At 31.5% G+C, this 20,432-nt stretch overlaps 1 protein-coding gene across 1 annotated transcript in view; it reads left to right on the plus strand.

Annotated features, from left to right (window-relative positions):
• LOC129228727 (intraflagellar transport protein 80 homolog) overlaps positions 1 to 20,432 on the plus strand; it is a 50,968-nt gene that overhangs the window by 24,679 nt on the left and 5,857 nt on the right. The window contains exons 9-14 of the mRNA XM_054863412.1: positions 4,143 to 4,217; positions 5,870 to 6,033; positions 10,715 to 10,779; positions 13,001 to 13,139; positions 16,888 to 17,035; positions 19,947 to 20,118. Of these exons, the coding sequence (XP_054719387.1) occupies positions 4,143 to 4,217; positions 5,870 to 6,033; positions 10,715 to 10,779; positions 13,001 to 13,139; positions 16,888 to 17,035; positions 19,947 to 20,118 (763 nt within the window). The remainder of the gene's footprint in view (positions 1 to 4,142; positions 4,218 to 5,869; positions 6,034 to 10,714; positions 10,780 to 13,000; positions 13,140 to 16,887; positions 17,036 to 19,946; positions 20,119 to 20,432) is intronic.

The following is a 20,432-nucleotide window of genomic DNA, read 5'->3' on the forward strand; positions in this document are numbered from 1 at the left end:
AACAAAAAACTTTAAAATAACAGATTTAAAAAAAAAAAAAAAAAGCACTTTTTACATAATGCACTCAAAAGGACAAAATAACTTTTCTGGGTCAGAAAGGACAATTTAAGTATTCCTGTAGTTTTTAATTCTTTGAAGAAAAAGAATTCACAAACAAAGAAAAGTGCGCTCAAGTCATTTTAAACCCAACTTTCCCATTAAGAAAAAAAAAAAAAATGCGTGTTTCAACACTAAAATTCATGATTGAAAGCTAGATAATGGTAAAACATTCTCCACATGACTAGAACCGCACTTTTCTTCGTTTGTGGTGTCATTTTCTTGGAAATTTTTGAAAACTACAGGAATTCTTAAATTGTCCTTTCTGACCTAGAAAAGTTGTTTTGTCCTTTTGAGTGCATTATGAAAAGTGCTTATTATTTTTAAAAAAATCTGTTATTTTCCAGTAAATGCAGTAAGGCAGCTTTTTCAGCTTTGCAAATGGCTATTATCTGTTGACCCAATTTAACATATGCTAAAGAAATATAAACATCAGCAGCAATGCTATCGCCGCGAAGCACTGGATCAAGTTTGCTCTAAAATGGCGGATGCGTCGGCTCCTCCACTATAGAAGCCTTACTCAGGCCCAGGCCCCAGTCCCAAGGTTATTATAGGCATGTCCTTCCCCTCTTCTTTCTTCGCAGTAGATGAAAAAAGAGCTTTAATTCCCCATTTACGAAATGTATTTGAAAAGGTGGTGATTCAAAATATTTTTGAAGAAGTTAAAAAATATATATATATATATATTTCTATATATATATATATGAATAATGTAACAAAAGTATGAATATCAATTTAAATATGATAGAAAATTGTAATCATAAAAAAATAATAATAACTGAAAAATTTCCATTTATAAAGAATGAAAAGATAAAATAATCATACTTTTCCAACTACCTCATATTTTAAGCAATGTCTACCAAAGACTATGTAACCTCTTAGTCACGGTAGACTAAAAATTTTAGTGAAAATAGGATTTAAACTATTCATTAAAAAATAAATCAGCTTTATTTATTTAAATTTCGATACGATAAGCAAACTTTTTTGAGCGAGTGCTAGCAGCCCCATTAACGGTACATAGAGGTTACGAGGTCGACATTCCGTGGCGTCTATCATGCCTTTGCAACATAAAACAACTGGTAGACTTTTGTTTTTATATTTTATACATTATAAACAATTATTTAAAAAAATTTTAGACTTATATATTTATGTCAAAATTGACTGATTTTTTCGCACCTTGCGTGGGTGGTAGACACGGCACAAAAACGCTTCGGATGCGGTAGACATATATTTTTCGTTATGTTTATACGCAATCAATAATATTACCGAGTTTCAGCCTTATATATATATATATATATATATATATATAAGACAATTTCACAAATTTTTGCAACATATTACAAAATTTTTTATTAATTATTGCAACGATTACGTTTTGGTAGACTCTCGTTTTCTTCTTTTGAGTAAACTAATCTAAGATTTAAAAAAATTCTGACTTTATATAAATAATGTATTAAAAACTGTCGCTATCTCCCCTACTATTTCTTCAGATAAGGCGACCAAAACTGAACAGCATACTCCAAATGATTTCTTACTAAACTGCGATATGAAGGTAGAATAACCTTCTTAGATTTGTTTGGTTATATTGTCTGTAAATATTATGGATAATCTTAGCAGAATTCTTCGATGATTTCGGATTTAGTTCATTGAATCCTGTGATCTCGCTGCCTGTATTGAACAGGGTTACCTAGCTTTTTTATTTTGTTGCCTAAGTTTTCTGCTTAGGTGTAATTTTAAAAAAAAATTAAGTAGCTTAAGCAAAGTTTTCTACATAATTTGTAAAACTAAGGCAAAATGACGACTAGGCATGAAATTAAGGTTGCCAAATTATTTTTTATGAAAGTTTGAGGTCAGACATGACAATTGAATGATAAGTCATAAGGCCCATGTCCAGGATTTCAGTTTCAGTGACTTTTTTTTATTCTTACCTGCATTGTCAAGAAAACATAACAGTGTGTCAAATAATTCATTTCTCATTAATTGTCTCTAGAAGGGTGTATCACACGGGGGGAGGTGAGGGGGGTTTCAAATTCCCAGAATATTTGGCTTTAAGCAATATTACCAATTCTGCGATTGAATTTTTCCCCGTTTATCCGTATAAAATTTATAGAGTTATAAGGTGTATACAGTTAAACTCTCTTAATATGATTACGTTTAATACGAAATCATGGCTAAAACAAACATTTTGCTTGATAGGTTTGGTTTGCTGAGAAATAAAATTATAATTTTCACACAAAATATGCGTATTAAATTGTAAGTCTCACTCAAGACGAACAAAAATTTCAGACTTCTTCATTGAAAATGTTTGAGATTGAATTCTGCAATTTTTCTTTTAAGAAATTATTCAACATTGTGTGAGGTTGTAAAAGACCAATTGTGTATTGAGAAGAAAATGTTAAATAAAAAATAAAGCCTATATACTTGTTTATCAGAGAACTTTTAACTTGCTTGGAAATAAACCCAATATATCTTCCATTGGGGTCCAAAACTTGTTTTGCTATTGCTGATTTTCATCTTTTTTTTTTTTGCCTCAAGCATTAATTTAAGAAATAAGTTTAATTTTTCCTAATGGTATTAGGTATTAGATTACATCGTGAGTACCAGCAATAAGTAAGTAAGTAGTAGCATTATTATTTTTTAAATATAGAAAAGCATTTCTTTATTTATTCACAGAATCACTTATTCACGGTTGTTACGAATAACGCCTATTGCAAACAAATTCATGAGTTTTTATAAGTTCGTATTAATCAAGTTCTACTGTATATATATTTACTTAAACAATAATTTTAAGTTAAGATTGCAAGAACAGTACTATGAATGCGCTAAATAATTGGTTTTTGTTCTTTATTAAACACACAACTCCATGCATAGAACGTACAATTAAGTTTAGTACTAATTTAACAAACAATATGGCAAACTTTGAAGCATCAGTAAGTCTGTTCATTTAACAAGTCTATTTTTGCTTATTATCCGAATTAACTGGATTTTCTTTTATTCGGATTACCTTTGGTCCCAGTTCCTCCGAATAAACGAAGTTTACTGTACATGTAAGGACCGTTATAGACCTTACCTCCCAGAAAGTAAATTCTTGCTGCGCTAGTAACCTCAGTATTTATTCAATTTACTGCTTGTTTATATTCAAACTTTATTATGTTTACTGTGTGGCTTATTACAATAAGTACTAAAAAAGTTTTATTCATTATTTTATGACATATGTTTTCAGGTTTTGTTTTGTAAAATAATGCTTACGAAACTAAATAGGAGGTGGCTCATTGTAGATGCAAATTGCATTAGCAAACAAAATTTCTATGCATCTTCAATCTTCCAATGATGGCAACGCTTACTATCTCTTTTTGTGAAATGTCCAATTTATCATAACCGCATTATGAGAAGCAACATTAAACACAGAGAATGCTTATATATTGATAGCCTAATGGTTCCTATCACCGTTTTCCAAAATAGGATTTCAGTTGATAAAGAGAGGACAATTTTAAATTGTCGGAAAACTCCAAAGAGAATGTTTGAAAAAAAGCTTTTCATGAATTATAACATTCTAATTAATTTTAAGTCAAATGTGCACATTCATTTGTTTTTTTTATTGTTTTTCCCCAATGGGAGGGGTTAAACCCCTAAAGGCCTCAACCCTTAGACACGGCCCTGTAAGTCACGGTGATTAAAATGAAACTTTTAGTTGCTAATAACTGCCTTTTTCAAACCCTGGTATTAAAATGGACTATCAGCCACTTGAGGACAAATCTTTCATCTTTACGGCAAAAGAACGGATGTAAGAAGAAAATGCATTCTGTAGAAGTGTGAAAATAGAAAAAAGCTTCACATTAATTAATCTTCAAGAATTTTTCAATATTATTAGAAGAACTTCTGAATTGATTGAGGAAAAGATTCAAATATAGGGAAATAAAAACCTTGATCTTTGGATAAATTCAGAAAAGTTTTCATAATTTTTCATTATTTTTTAGTTATATTTTACTTTGAAATTGACTTTAAATGTTAAAATTTACACATAACATTTTTGTTTCCTTTTTCAGCACCAAAAATTGGAACACTCCACTGATATTTGATTTAAAGGAGGCAAACGTTTCTTTAGTTGTTCAGGCTGAAAAGTAAGTTTTCATTCTGGTTCATTTTCATTGTTAAACAGAAATCATCATGCAAAAAAACATATCATTATAACTGATCTTCCTTTCCTCCCTTCATTGATTCCACTTAATTGCCTAATGGTCAGTAATAACTTTGTTATATATTTTTCATAATCAAAGTATGATTTAAGCTAATTTAATTAATATTACTACAACTTTTAAACTATATTTTTTAAACTAATTTATATTTACACCATTTAGCTACTTCTAGTGGTCTAAATCAGCCTGCAAATTTTTCTTAACCTTGGTGCATTGAAGTAGTCTTTACTCTGTGGCACACAGGCGGCAGGTGCACTAAAAAAGTGGGGGTCAAACAAAATGTAGAGGTTAGGGAGCATGACCCCTCAGGCTTTTTTTTTTTTGTAAAATTGGACTATATTACTGGCTTTAGGCAGCTTTTTAGCTTAGTCCAGTACAAATGATGTAATGGTGTTACTGGCTATAGATCACTGATTGAAAAACTTTTTAAAATGTGGAGTATAGTATGAAAAATTGGGAGGTATACTTACCGGAAACTTTCTCCTTCCCTTTTAAAATTCCATTCTTATGAAATAAATTGAGAAAAGTTAATTTATTTGGAATTTTTAGTTCTTAAATTCGTGAAATAAATAAATCCACCCTGTAAAAAATAATTTTTCAATCAATCATTAATTTTCAACTGCGGAAATTGAGGGGACAAGGCCCCTTTACTTTTGGAACTGAGGGGACAGTTATCCCCCTCTTGCCCCCTTGTATGAGCCACCTATGCTGAGGCATGAGCGAAATTGACAATACCTTTATTCAATAACATCTATAATAGTAAGCTTATTGTTAATAAATTTAACTTTTAATTAATTTTATTGCATTTATAACTTACTCTAAATTTTGGTAGAAAACATATCCAAATTTCAAAGCTGTATTATTCACTTTGTTGTCCATTTGAGTAAAGAGTATTTTTGTTCTAGCAATGGGTAACAATTAACAATTTCAATCCTACGATTGAATATTTTACAGAAAAGCTAAGTTATCCAGGCTGGAACCTTATCATGTTGGATTTTTGAAATTTTATTTATTTGCCAAGTGTATTTTTTCATATTGTTTTGTCTTAAAAACAATCCATATGTCTTGGTCCACATTATATTTGACACTTATATGTATAACCACGCACACACACACATGCATGTGTGTTTGTATGCACGTACAGGAGTGCATAACAGAATGTTGTTCTTTTAAAAACCACACCTTAAAAGAATCTATACTGCATATAATTAATATATTTTGTTCTTGCCAATATCTTCACCTCAAAGCCAAACTAACATAAGTCCCATCATCACTATTTTGCTTTAGAGCGTAAAAATATTTGACTGGTGCATGCAAAGGGTGGGACTTATTAAATATTTATAAAGGAGCTTTTTAAAATAGAATTACATAGCTCTCTCACATTATTCTCAATGCAGAATAGGATTCAATGGTGTATAATCCTGAAAATCGCTGTTTTTATACTTGCATTAGTCTGGCGCTGAGGCAGAGATATTTTCTTCCATAGAAGATTTTTTCATGTATGACATTTTAAAAAATACTTATAGTCATCACCTTTCCATGGTCTCTTTTTTGACTTTATGCTTCATTTAATAAAGGCACTTTCTGTTTGTTGATGGCCAAGGGTTGTACATTTATACATATGAAGGTAGACAAGTGAGTGCTCCCAAATGGCCTGGGATGAGAACCGATTACCTCAATGAATCAACTGTTACTCTTAGCAATGACACTATTGCTGTAAGGAATAAAGGAGATGAAAAAGGTATTGAATTAATGAGTGTTCTTTGGAAAAAGAACATTTCATACATCTATTAAGGATAGCGAAAATGTTTGTTTTTAGATAACTTAAAATATCCTTATATATTATTTCTGTAGCCTGTTTTTGGTTTCTATGCGAGATTTTCCTCAATTCTTGATCGATTTCTTTGATTTACACCTTATTTTAAAGCTTATCGTGCAGGCTACTGACGAAAAATAGACCACGGTCGAAAAATTGTTTTTTCGGGCAAAAAACCTGTTTTAAAGAACCAGAATGAGGTTTTCGGTTAAATTTATAGCTTTAACTTGCACTGTTACCGAAAGAGCTGAATAGCTTGATCGGCAGAGCGTTCGACTGGTAACCAGGTGTTCGGGCCTACGTCCGGACAATTTGCATCAAACAATTAGAAAAATATCGCGCATTACATGAACAATAAATGACAAATATGAGGGAATACATGAGGTAGAAACGCTCCTAGCTGTTATGAAAACTTGATGCAACGCGGAGCTAAATTAATACTCAATTGCAAGTTTTTTTTTTTTTTTTTTTCTAAGCTTTGGCTCCGGGAAGAAAATTAAAGCATAATGTAAGCAAAAATATAAGTATCAGGTTTAAGATTTCAGACTACATTGGAATTGTTTTTTGTTCAGTAAAATATAAAAAATCGTATGTTGAAATATAGATTCTTCTAATGAGTTTTTGACTCTTTATACAAATAAAAAAAATACTACCTCAATTTAAAGGATAATATATATATTTTTCTTCTTTTTGCAAAAAAAAAAATAGCGTATCACATTTTTACTACATTTGAAAAGCTACGCTTAAAAAAGAACTTAGTTCAAATTATTTTGTATTTTAAGCGTGCTGTTAAATGATGAACACGTGCTGCCATCTAAGTCATAACGGTTCAAACAGCCTGCGATAACAAATTGTAAAAAAATTTTTAAATAAAAACACTTCTCGGCAAGAAAAAAAATTTAAAATTACCTGCGGGTTTTTTTTTGGTAGAGCTTTCGGCTATAAACTGTCTGAACTTCGGGCCAGTTCGGGCTGTCCGACATAATAGCAAATTTACAGTAATATTACGCATTACATGTACTCATAAGATACAACAGATAACACACGTAATAAAATAAATGCAGTGGGAATGCTATTTGGTGTTTCGACTCCTTTATGCAGGCTACAGTTATCATTCAGATAAGTTGAATGCTAATTGAAGGATGTTCTTCCCTTTTTTTTTAAGCTTTGACTCCGTCCAGACCACTGAGCATAATGTAAGCATAAAAAAATGTATTAGATATACCTCAAGGGAATCCTTTTTGTGCAGAAAAACATTTTCATTGTATGCTAAAATGTAGATTTTTCAAATAGCAGTGTTCGAACTTTTGTACAGATAAAAAAATACTACGCCAAATTAAAACTTCGAGTTGCAACCAGTAAATCTTTAATTATTTATTCGAATACGATATATAACATTAAAATTATTATCAACTTCATTAGTAAGAAATCATTTTCTACTCCTCTGCTTTTGGCTGAAAAAAAAAAAAAAAAAAAACATTTTGTCTACATTCGAAAAATTACACTTAAAAAACGGACTCGGTTCAACTGGTTTTGGTTTTGAATTTTAAGTGTTCGATTAAAAGAAAAATAAGTGCGGGCTTTTAAGCCGTACAGGTTAAAGAAGCCTGCTATGGGAAATTGTTGAATATTCAAAAATAAAAACACTTATTTTTTAAACCGAATTTATTACTTCTCTAGAATGTTTGTATCAATCGCTACGTGAGATCTTTCTCATTCTTTAATCAAATTCCATGTTTTAAGAATAATTTTAAATCGTATCATGCTGGCTAATGACAAAACATAGACCCATGATCTTATTATATTTTTTTTGGCAAAAAACTTTTTTTATTGTGTTTTATCACGCATTCCTTCAATGAATAGCATTCGAAAAGGAAGGCACAGTTGCTAGGTTTGTTGGAGCGTCGTACTGTTAATCAGAATGGCGCCAGTTCGAATCCGTGCATCTAAATATCTCTTTAATGTTTCTTTTTTTTCCGTCAGATGCTCACATGGGCAGGACTGTATTTGTCACAACCTGTTTTTTCACATGCAAAATTAGATTTTTCACGTGTCACTCAGCCACACTTTTGATGATATTTATATTTGCATTGAAAATACGTATAACCAAAAGGGGAGCGATGATCAAATTATCACAACGTTGTATTTAACGAGGTTTTGTTACTGATGTCTTTAAATTACACGCCTTCTCTTGTGCGTTTACTTTTTTCCGTTTACTTTTTTCGGTTTTACTTCATAATATTCTTTCTCTGAAATTTTTAAAGAGCGAAATGCCTTATGAAACGATTCGAAGTACAGTGCGGAGTTCCGCACGGGTCAACTAGTCGTGAATTATTATAAACACATCAAAAATTTTTAAGTCATGAAAAAGTAATTTATTTTTCAATGACAACCTTTCTTTTTAAAAGATTGAAAAAACCCCTCCCCTTCCCCCAAACAAAATTTTTAGTGTTCATAAATAATATATATATATATATATATATATATATACAGTCAGACCTCCATATATTGAAGTAGCAAATTGCATGAAAAAAATTCGGTATATAGAAACAATCTTATTTTATCCTAAAAATCTCCTAACATTAAAATTAAAGCTGATTTTAGTGTATGAAACCTAGTTTCTAATTTATGCGAGCATTAAATGAAAGTTAATAATTAAAAAAATAACAGAAATTACATTTTTGTGCCTTCATACATCTTCGTTCTTCGGCAATTCAACTTGATTCCCAACATTAGGGGATTTTCGTTTTGAGAATGTAATCAAGAGAAAAGTAAAAAATCAAACTTGAATGATTTTCACTGAAGCTGAAAAGACCAGGAATGATCATAAACAGGCAATAGGGATAACTGGAAACTGATTTTACTCTATTACTGGTTGCATTTAAGATATTTGAAGTAAGCTTGAGGGAATTTAAGAACTGCAGAACGAAACAAAGACCTATCTACACACCCCTCAACCCCAGGTTCCTTATGAGTTATATATATATATATATATATATATATATATATATATATATATATATATATATATATATATATATATATATATAGTGCTTACTTGATTTATAACAAACCGAAGGCTTACATGTATATTAAGGCAGATTAAACTTCATTACAAACATAGTTATATTAGCTTATAAATTTTTCTTTAAAAATAATATATTTTTTTCTAGTTTTAACAATACTGTGAAAAATATGCCATGAAAAATCATGTTAGATTATTGGACATCATCAAACAGCAAACAATTCAAGTTATCACTCAAAAATCTTGTACACATGTCAAATATTATTGGAAAATGAAAAGCGAAAAAGTAGATAATCTTGTGCTGCAAAAGCTTACAAATCACTGTGTTGATATACAGTAAAACCTCGATTATTTGAGCTAATTAGGACAGCTGGTGCCTTGGATATCAGAAATCTCGGTTAATAGAAACTTTGTATAAAAACTTGTCAGAATCACAAATTTTTAAAATGTATTAACTAAAACTACAATAGAATATTTTTAAAAGATGAACCTATAAAGAGTAATGTTTTACAGTTAAAAAACTAAAATGGAAAATAACCTGTAAGTTTTAAAAAGTAAATTGAATTTTTTTTTGACAAAACCAAGTTAAATATTGAAAAGATGCATTAGAAATAACAGAATTAAAAAAAAAAAAAACTAAGAACTTTTCATAATGCACCCAAAAGTTCAAAATAACTTTTCTGGGTCAGAAAGGACGATGTTTAAGTATTCCTGTAGTTTTCAACTGTTCCAAGAAAATGACTCTACGAATGAGGAGAAGTGTGGCTCAACTCTGGTAGAGAATTTCTTATCATATCTAACTTTCTGTCATAAAATTGAGTGTTGAAACATGCATATTTTTCTGGGAAAGTTTTGTTTGAAATGACTTGAGCCACACTTTTCCTCATTTCTAGAGTCATTTTCTTAGAATAATTGAAAACTACAGGAATACTTAAATGTTGTTCTTTCTGACCCAGAAAAGTTATTTTGTCCTTTTGAGTGCATTATGAAAAGTGCTTAGTATTTTTTTTTATTCTGTTAATTTATTCTTTTTAGTGTAAATGTATTTCAGAAATAGAATAATGTGACCACCACGAAATTTCAGCCCTTTTTTTTCATCTAAATGCTTCATACTAAAAGGAAAAAAATCTTTATACGTGTCTAAAACTTTAAGCATTTGGCACTAAAAATTAATATTTGTTCCCCTTTATAATTTGTTAGTGTGATAATTTAATTAGAACCTTAAAATATTAAAGGTTTGTGAAACTAATTCATATTTCACAACATACAAGTTACTCGTGATAAATATCCTACTACTAGAAAGTTTCCTATCCATTAAAAGCTTATTGCTTTTGTAATCTTCCAAATTATTTCAATGAAGAATCTAAAACTTGGAGGTTCTGAAATATTACTGTAATGAACTGTTGTTCTCCAACCCTTTTAATTTTTAATGTTAGATTAGTAGATCTTGTGTTGATATTGTTCTGAAAGACAACTAATGAACTGTTGTTTCCTAACATTTAAAGTTTTTTACTGTTAAATTTGTAGATCCTGTTGATATTACTACTCTTCTATTTAAAAAAAAAAATCATATTATTTTAGTTATCCACATTTTTGATGCAGTAACAGGCAAGTATATACCAGATGGAAAACCATTTTCTCATAAGGTAAGTGTTTTTTATAATTTCCTGTTAAACAAGTTCGAATATCTCATTTTGATGTAGAATATTTCTGTGTTAAAAAAAAAAAAAATACATACCTTGTTAAAATAATAACAATCAGAACTGGTTTCCTAAAATAACTTCAATTTTTGTTGATTATTTTAAAGTTTATTTCAATTCTTATTAAGACAGAGTGGCGACTGGTTGAGTAAAACAATTTTCCCCACTTTACCAGGTTCTGCTGCAAAATTGTATGATTTTTTTCGGATTTTCCATCTAGATAGTGTTTTAAAATAATATAACTGTAATTAAGGCAATACAGTATTGATGTTCGTGTAATATCAATTTCAAAAACATTTGTTTTCAAAACTACTAAATATTTTATTTAATTTTTATGTCCAGAATTCCATGTTTAATATACAAAGCATATTCGTTTAAGCCATAAGATTGAGGTAAATTTTAATTTATTCTAGAGTAACATACACCTTTTTCCCATGCACAAGCACAAAAAGTTTTTTTTTTTTTTTTTTTTTTTTTTTTTTTTTTTGAGATATGATAAAGCAATTAAGCTGTGAAAACCTTGTGTTTGAACCTTGACAAAAGACATTGAATACCTGGCATTGGATAACTAAGGGAGTATCAGTTATTATAAATGGTGTTATCTTCTGTTTCCTTCCTAGCAATGGTTCACCCTTTGATGCCTGTAAGCAATTTGTCATTTATTTTCTGCACATTCCATCTTTACATTAAAGTTACAAAAACCAATAAAAGTTTCACTTTTTATGAAGACAATGAAACAAAGTAAGCTAACTAATTTGGTTAATAATAAAATATTTGAAAGTAGGTTTGTGAGATCTGGAAATGTGTACTTATCCATCTGTTGCCACACTCCAATAACTTTAGAAGGTTTGGTTTTTCTGAGAGATCTTTGTCAAGACATCTTAGCCCTATATTTCATTGTTTAAATTGAATCTTCAATCAGTTTTGTGCATTTCAAAAAATTATAAACCTTGGTGCAAGAAAGAACAGCTCCCCCCCCCCTTTTTTTTTTGCTGATGAGATAGAGCATGGCCCCACATAATTCTTATAGGCTGTGACAATCGATGAAACTCCTGGTAACAAAGATGGCACTACAGGGAACCACTGTTTCCATTACATTGCTATTGATTGGTGGATGCAGGGGTTCCTATCAGCACCTCTTATGGTCAAAATGAACGACGTCCAATCAAAAATAAACAAACTTTGAAACGTTGACATTGATTGGTGGATGCATAGCAGATCATAAGTTGCATTGGTTTAACACAGAAAGGTCATGAATTGCCGAGGTCGAAAGCGTCAGCACCATCTAGTAGGGCCATGGATTGAGCCAATACATAACAATTAATTTAACATAGGTAACATGTTTTATTAAAATGGTATAGGAATTGGTTTCAGAGACAAATTCTAACATCCTATTGAATGTAAGACAAAATCTTTAAAAATACTTTTTAAAACATTCTCTCTCTCTCTTTTTTTAATGATTTCTTGAAGTTTTTAAAATGTAGTTACCCCGAGGGCTTCAATTAAACATACATTTGGCTTTTCCAGTAAAATTTTACCTTTTAAAATTACTAGCCAAGCCTGCTGATTTGCTTCAGTCAAACTTTGTCCGAAAGAATGTTTTGCATTGAAATGTTCCAACGAGTTTTCAACACTTGCCTTATTATTGTTATTTTACAGATTGAAAAATTATGTAAGAGAGAAATAAAATATGATCTAATAAGCTTTGTGCTAAAATATAATTTAAATGAAAAAAAGAAGGTGCTGCATATTTTATGTTTTATTTGTGTTGGTTTTTCTTTTTAATCATATGTAGGAGGCATTTTACATTATAGAACACTATATGCAGAGAGAATAGCTACTATATATTTTTTAATGTCAGATGCAAAATTCAAAGCTTATCTAAATATTCAATACTACTAAAAAGAAAGAGGTTTTTATACCAAAATTTTAAACCTTTGCAGGAAATCTAAATATATTATCTTTTGATTCCTGAAGTATTAAAAAATTTTGAGCAAGAAATGCACCATTTTGTTGAGGATTTAAAATTCACTTTCCCCAATTAATAACAAAATCTATGCAATAAAATTTTGAATGGAATCAATGCACTTAGGAGCTTTACTTGCAATAGCTAATTTTACTGAATTTAACTAAAAAGCATCATGAATGAAATACTGTCTTGAAATAGATGGAAATTTTGGAGATTGCTCTTGATCAGTGTGGTGTTGCAAACAGCCGTCGCCTTGCTTTTGTTGATAAGAATAAAGATTTGTATCTACTTAATGTTCGGACACTGCCTAGTGCTTCCAAAAAAATGATGAAACTTGGTAAGCTATTTTGTTCTTCTAAGCCTTTATACTCGATTTTTCCTGTACTCTATTATGTCACTGCACTCGTAATATTTTCTTTATAAAAGCACTCATTTTTACAAAGCTTTGAGTAAATAGCTGCAGCAATTTTCTCAAGCCTATCGTAATCGCAAAAAATTCAGCCTCTAAAAATATTTTATACTCAACTTTTTGTTCTGTTCCTATAAAACTTGTGAACTTTTCAGCTTGTGAAATGATCGATATTTTCATTTTGGCGAAAATTACCGCTTGCGAAAATAAGTGCTTGTACAGTACAGTGGTGGTCAAAACTATAAGAACAACTGGAAAAACCACCACATCTCTGCATTTGGTTGGAAAGTTCTGAAAATTTTTTGACTAGTAACTAATAATAAATGAAGCTTCTTTTATAATTTTTATTGGGAATACAAAGGAATTTCTAATTTGTAGAAGGAAATTTGAATTTAGACATCTGTGTGATGTGGACAAAATTATGAGGACAATTACATTTGTGTGTTCTAAAAAGTAAAAGCTGCATGTTTTTTGTTCTGCAAACTGCACTGCATAACAATATAAATGCTTAGTAAGCGATTGGGGGGGGAAGTCAAATTCTATTTTTACAATCATCCCGCTAGGTACAAAATTTTTAAAAAATAAGAAAAGGAAAGTGTTTGCTTGAAAAATTTCACTACCTACTGTGCGTCAAATTGTAACAAATTTGAATCGATAGAGATTGGTCATTTAGAGCTTTCCCAAAAATTCCGGCAAATAAGGTCAACAAAGACAAAAAGGTAGGAAATCTTCTGTTTCTGTGTATGTGTGAAATTAATGATTATAAGATGAGATATTGCTTCAAAAAACAAGCATCAAGAGACGTTAGATGGGAGTTCAAGTTATGATGCAGTTCTCGAACTATACAACATCTTTTACAAAAAGAGAAAAGTTTCATGATGTGAAACTAATGTCATGACAGACTCTTAAAAAAAGTTCATAAGAAACCAAGGAATGTGCCAAAAATGCATTGTTATATATAAAAAGTGGGATAGTGTAATGCTTTTCGATGAGAAAAATTTTAATTAGAATGGACTAGATGGTTTTTGCTACTTCTGGTACAATCTCTGGGAAAGAAAAACAAAATCTCAAAGTGTACATTTGGAGGCGGCTTAGTAATGATCTGAGGCAGTTTCACAATGGACGAAAACTATACCAATATTTTTTGTGCAGGGGCAGAATGAATTCTGAGAGTAATGTGGATATACTGAGCAATATTTTTTGAATTAAAATCACCGTTATTACAAGATTTTTTTTTCCAGCAGAATAATGCCTAATTACATGTTTTTCAAACCTCAAAATCATTGCATGATTTCATGAAATTACTGTACTAGCCAGACAAAAGGCTCGATCTAAGTTTCATGGAAACTTTGTGAGGCATTCTGGCACACGAAGTATGAAAAAATGGTATTAAATATCAAAACAAGCAAGAACTCATTTTCTCCATCAAAAAAGTCAGGATTAAAATTTTGAAGAACATTCTTCACAACTTCCATGACATCAAGACTGATAAAAGTGACTGAAAAAAAGGGGGATATTATTGATTACGAGGGTTTTTCAATGTAAAACGCTAGTTGTCCTTATAATTTTGCCTAGTTTTAACAATGACATTTTTTATTCATCACGGCAAAACATTTATGTTTCGCATTTTCAAATGTTCTGCATTCCACAATGATTTCTAGCATAAAAAGGCATTTTGTGCATAAATTTCACTGAATTATTTCAGAAATATTTCTTTTTCTGTGCAATTTTTCTGCTGTCCTTATAATTCTGTCCACCACTGCATATAACATATAATGGATTAACCCTTTTCCACTGATTTTCTCCCTCAATACTAATTATTTACTTGAACTCAAGCATACCAATAGATGTCAGTTCACTTTAGTACAAAAAATACAATGGTAAGAGCCCGGCATATGAGTTAGCGCAACTTAAAGTTTGTGTCTGGAACACCCAATGTGCGAGTATATTAGGATATTTAGATTGTCGAGTCTGCTCCAACAGTAGAGCACAAAGGGTTAAGCTTGATACTTTTGAATGACATGTAGATGCTTGAAATTTTAATTTTAAATGATAAGTGTTACTTATTAAAAGCATTATTTTGAATGTAAGAATGAAGCCTTTCACGGCCGGTGTCAATAATGTTGTAAGACTACGGGCTGTTGTGCCATAGTCTGAGTGTTGTTACTCCAAATGTTTCGACTGCATCTGCGGCGGCCATCCTCAGTCTTAGCGTCATCTAAGCTTCCAGGGAAGCGACTTCCTGTGGAAAGAGCTAGCTCACCCTTCATTCTGGGCCAGGATTGGCTGATGAACGTTTGTCTTTGTTTCTGGTTGGGGATTGGCTGCTGGGCGTCCGTCGCTGTTTCTGGTTGGCTGGAAGTATCTCTTGGAATAATCCGTCTAAGTGTAGCATGCCAGAGTTTGTTGATCTTAATTCCTTCTTCCTTTTTGTTAAAATTGTTGAGATGTTTGAAAATTTTGATTGCTTCTCTGTTTACTCTGGCATAATAGTGGGAAGTCCTTGAAAGTATTTTGGTTTCTTTGAATTAAATGTCATGAGTGCCATCACTAAAAGTGTGTTTCGCTACTGCTGATTGCTCAGTGTGGCCCAGACAGCAATTTCTTTGGTGTTCTTTATTAGCACGTTTTATTCGTCAGGGCCAACAGAATTTGCGAACCAACTGCTATTGAGAAGGAACTTTCCCACCTCACAAAGGTCTTCCGAGCCAACGACTTTTCGAAGCAAGGAATTAAAAGAGCTTTCCACCCCAAAGTGGAAAGACAACCACCTGAAGAAGACCCAGTCAAATCTACAGCCTACCTCCCCTACGTTAAGGACGTCAGCGACAGAATTGAAAGACTGCTGGGCAAACACAACATCTAGACTGTTTTCAAGCCTACCCATTGAATCAGCGACCTACTACAATCAGTAGAAGATGCGTCAGACCCTTTGTCCACCGCAGGAGTTTACAAGATCCCATGTTCCTGCGGATCGGCCTATATTGGAACAACAAAAAGAAGCGTGAATACAAGAATAAAAGAACACTAAAGAAATTGCCGTTTGGGCCACAGAGAGATCAGCAGTCGTTGGAACACACTTTTAGTGATGGCACCCATGACATTAAATTCATAGAAACCAAAATACTTTCAAGGACTTCCCTTTATTACGCCAGATTAAACAGAGAAGCGATCAAAATTTTCAAACATCCCAACAATTTTAACAAAAAAGGAAGAAGGAATTAAGATCAACAAACTCTGGCATGCTACACTTAGACGGTTTATCCCGAGAGATATTTCTAGCCAACCAGAAACAGCAATGGACACCCAGCAGCCAATCCCCAACCAGAATGAAGAGAGCTCAAGTTTCAGCCAACCAGAAACAAAGACGAATGTTCATCAGCCAATCCTGGCCCAGAAGGAAGGGAAAGCTAGCTCTTCCCACATAAATAGTGACAACACTTTGATACCTGCATCAGTTGCTAGGAAGTCGCTTCCCTAAAAACTTCAACCACGCTAACACTGAAGATGGCCGCAGCAGATGCAGCCGAAACGTTTGGAGTAACAACACTCAGACCTCGGCACAACAGCCCGGAATCTTACAACATCATTATTTTGAAGTTTTTTCTCTTACCTGTTAAATGCAAGTTATTTTGGTTTTTGACTCAAAATTAAAATAAAATTATTTCTTTTCCAGGAGTAATGATGCACTCTATAAAGTGGAATGACAATTCTAATATGTTGGCTGCTCTGCAAGATGGCAAGTTAATAATATTCTATTATCCTGCAATAGTGTTTGTGGATAAGAATCTACTATCTCTAACAATGGTACATAAAGATGATAGGTAGGAATTACTAGTTTTTATAAATAATTTATTCTTCAAAATTACTACTTATTCCACAAATCTACATGTGCCCCCTGGCTTTGAGAAATTAATGTATTTACATGAAAGTGAGCTTAGTTTTTGCTGTTTTTTGATATGTGTATTAGGGTGGGCCGAAAAAACTTTTTTTGGAAATCTGTTTTTGGATAGTGCGGAAAAGTTGCTATATGGGCCCGTTATTACCCATAAAAAATTTCGCTAAATTTGTTTAATATTTAGCCGACGCTATTTGACCTTGAAAAACTGAAAAAAAGGGCAAAAATGCACTTTTTTTCAAAAAAAAAAAAAAAGAAAATGGGGGGGGGGAGGTTAAAAATAAAAGTTTGGAGCTAGTTTCAGCAAACATTAGAAGTATCTGTCAGTGAATTAGTTGAAATCCTCAAAGACTTTGATACATTTCGTAGAATATTTAGCTACGCTCCTTTAAGACTAACACATGGGAAAAATGAAAAAAAAAAAATTTTTTTAAGTAGTTTCAAAATAAGTAAATACTGAAATGTTACGCAATACGTTACTTAGAAAAAAAACAGTGAAAATTCAATCAATTTTATGCGACATTTGTACGCCAATTTTAAAAAATGCACACACTCAAATAAAAAATAGTTACATAAGATGCTAATTTTTTAATCTTCGATTCCAATTGTTTCTCCTGGATAATAAACGGTGCTCAACTGCTTCTATTATTCCTAAGATTATGTTATAACTATTTTATATATGTTTGGCAAATAGAGCCCTTGAGTATTAAAAAAATGTGAATCCTCTAAAGTATTTTAAACGGTAGCCGGACATTTCGAATGTCATTGCATTATTATCTTTGTTTTGGTATACAACACGACTGTTATGTAGAAACGCGCGAAAAAGAAAGTAACGCGAGCAAGCACAAGTAGTCTTCTATTTGGACCTGGAAGAGATTTGTCTCCTCCCGATGCTTTATTTCTTCCAACATATGAGGACATTGTCAGATGTTATCAAATCACTAAGATGCAAGTAAAGGGAGAAGGAAGTAAGCAACCATCTTTAGCAAGTGTGGCCGCTGTAGTTGTAAAAAAAAGTTATTGATATTTGGGGGCGTGCTTTCCTTCCCCTTGTTTCGATAAGAAGAGTGATCGCCATGATTTTATCTTATTATTCTAAATATAATAGCGCAACAAAAAATGCTAAAAATATAAAGACGCAACTTTTACAATCAAAGCTAGGCAAATTTAAAGCAGAGGCTACGACTTTGACATTTGTGCCTGCAAATGCGCAGATTTATATTCGTGTAATTGCAGAAAAAAAGCAAAAGTCGCTGATAGAGAAAAACAATTTCAAATTGATCAAAGGACAGTAAGAAAAATGGCTATTGGAAAAGTGGATAATGTAACAAGTAATGCATATTTCGCTCATCCTGAACAGCTACTGTTGACAATGTTGTTTGACTCAAGAAAATACATTCGGGAATTCGCTGTTAGGTGCATTCTGAACTCCAGAAAGAAGAAGACGAAGAGCTCGGATGGTTACGATTTTTTAAGCGTCCTAAACTCAATTTTGAAGCCATTGATTATGTTGATTTAGTTCATTGGGCAAACTGTGTTGCAACAGAGCCACCTCTTACAATGCATCTTAAAGACCAACAATCGAAAGAAATGCGCAAAGAACAGCCTACAGCTGTTTCGAGAAATTTACCTGTCACACGGAAGCTGTGAAACGTTGTGTGAAACTAATAACCGAAGCTGCAATATATAAGTTCGTGGTGAAACTGCACAAGATGGATACATTCGTGCCAAACTTCAAGCTAGGAAAGAACTTCCATCATTTGATAACAAGGGACAATATTATTCCAAAAAATAATATTCATTATGCATGAAGTATTATAAATCAAATTTGAAGATTTCTTTTTCAAAATTTTACTATCTTTATATGTAATTCTAGAAAATGTATATGATATTATTGCGTGATAATAATTACTATGATTAATAGTGCTATTTAATTAATTAGTCTATGATTTAATTTTGAAAAATAATTTTCACAATGGTTTTTAAAAAAATTCAATATTTTTTCATTTTTCTCCAATTTTTTGATGTTCGAAAGGAGCGGTTAAATGCTCATTAAAATCAATGAAACATTTTATGGGCTTGAACTGGCTCATTATATAACATTTTCGGTGCATTCCAGCAAAATATTTGGAATTTAGTTTTTTTAAAAAAATTTCGACAAAAATTCATTTTTCTCATTTTTTTTGGTTTTTTAGTGTTAAATAGCGCCGGCTAGATATTTTTTAATGTCCAAGAAATTTTTTGTGAGTGCTAACTAGCTCATCACGCAACTTTTGCGCGCTATCCAAAAATTGATTTCAAAAAATAAATTTTTTCGGCTTATTTCGGCTCACCCTAATGTGTATGTACCCCCTCCCCTCTTTCGAAAAAATTTGAAATGGCAGGTCTGAATATTTCCCAAATTTCTTGCAGTAAATAAATGTGCTTTAATTAAAATATTAACAAGATAATATCTATTTATACTGACTTTTGTTAAAAGCATATTTTGTTACTGTTGTTTATTTTCTGTTAATATATTGTTACTTTAATATCTTACTTTCAAAAAAAAAAAAAACTTGCATATTTTGTATTTGAGAAACTAATTTTATGCAAATTATCTCATTAAAAAAATCTTCTTCATTTTATTTCATTCTTTGCTAGAAAAATATTTTACAAGAAAGAACATAAACTTCAGTTTATAAATGTGTAATTATTTCCTAATTTGTTTCACATAATTGTTCCTAAATATTAACATTTAATTTTTACGAAAATTTCATTTTCAAGTCTGGCATTGCATACTAACCATGCTCATGCCAATACTTAAGAATACTGTTCAAGCTGTATTAATTCGCTTATAGTGACTTTGGGAAAAATCCTGAAATCCTCAGCTTCATTGGAAATCATATCAGCATCCGAAGGGCAGATGGTTCTCTAGTATCATCTTCAGTATCACCCTATCCCTCTGTACTACATGGTTATATTTCTTCTCATCGCTGGGACGATGCTGTTAGGCTTTGCAGATACATCAAAGTAAGTAAAAGTTGACATTCTTGAAATTATATTTTTTTAATGCAGAATAAACCTATAACTTATAATACCTTAACTATGAATAAAGATGTACGTGTGTCTGTAAAGAAATGCGCCAACTGAAACTCATTTTCGGAGCAATCCTTTAGAGGATAAATTTTTGCTGCAACCTCCAAAAAGAAAAAACTAAAGACAAAAAAAATTGTTTTTTTCCAAGTGAGAAAGAAATAAACATAGTGAAAGCTCTAAATTCTTTTAATTTGCCTTAATCACATTGAGACCTTATATATTACTGACTAGTTATGTCTCTCTTTTTT

Source organism: Uloborus diversus, chromosome 8, assembly GCF_026930045.1.
Source record: "Uloborus diversus isolate 005 chromosome 8, Udiv.v.3.1, whole genome shotgun sequence".
Lineage (NCBI taxonomy): Eukaryota > Metazoa > Arthropoda > Arachnida > Araneae > Uloboridae > Uloborus > Uloborus diversus.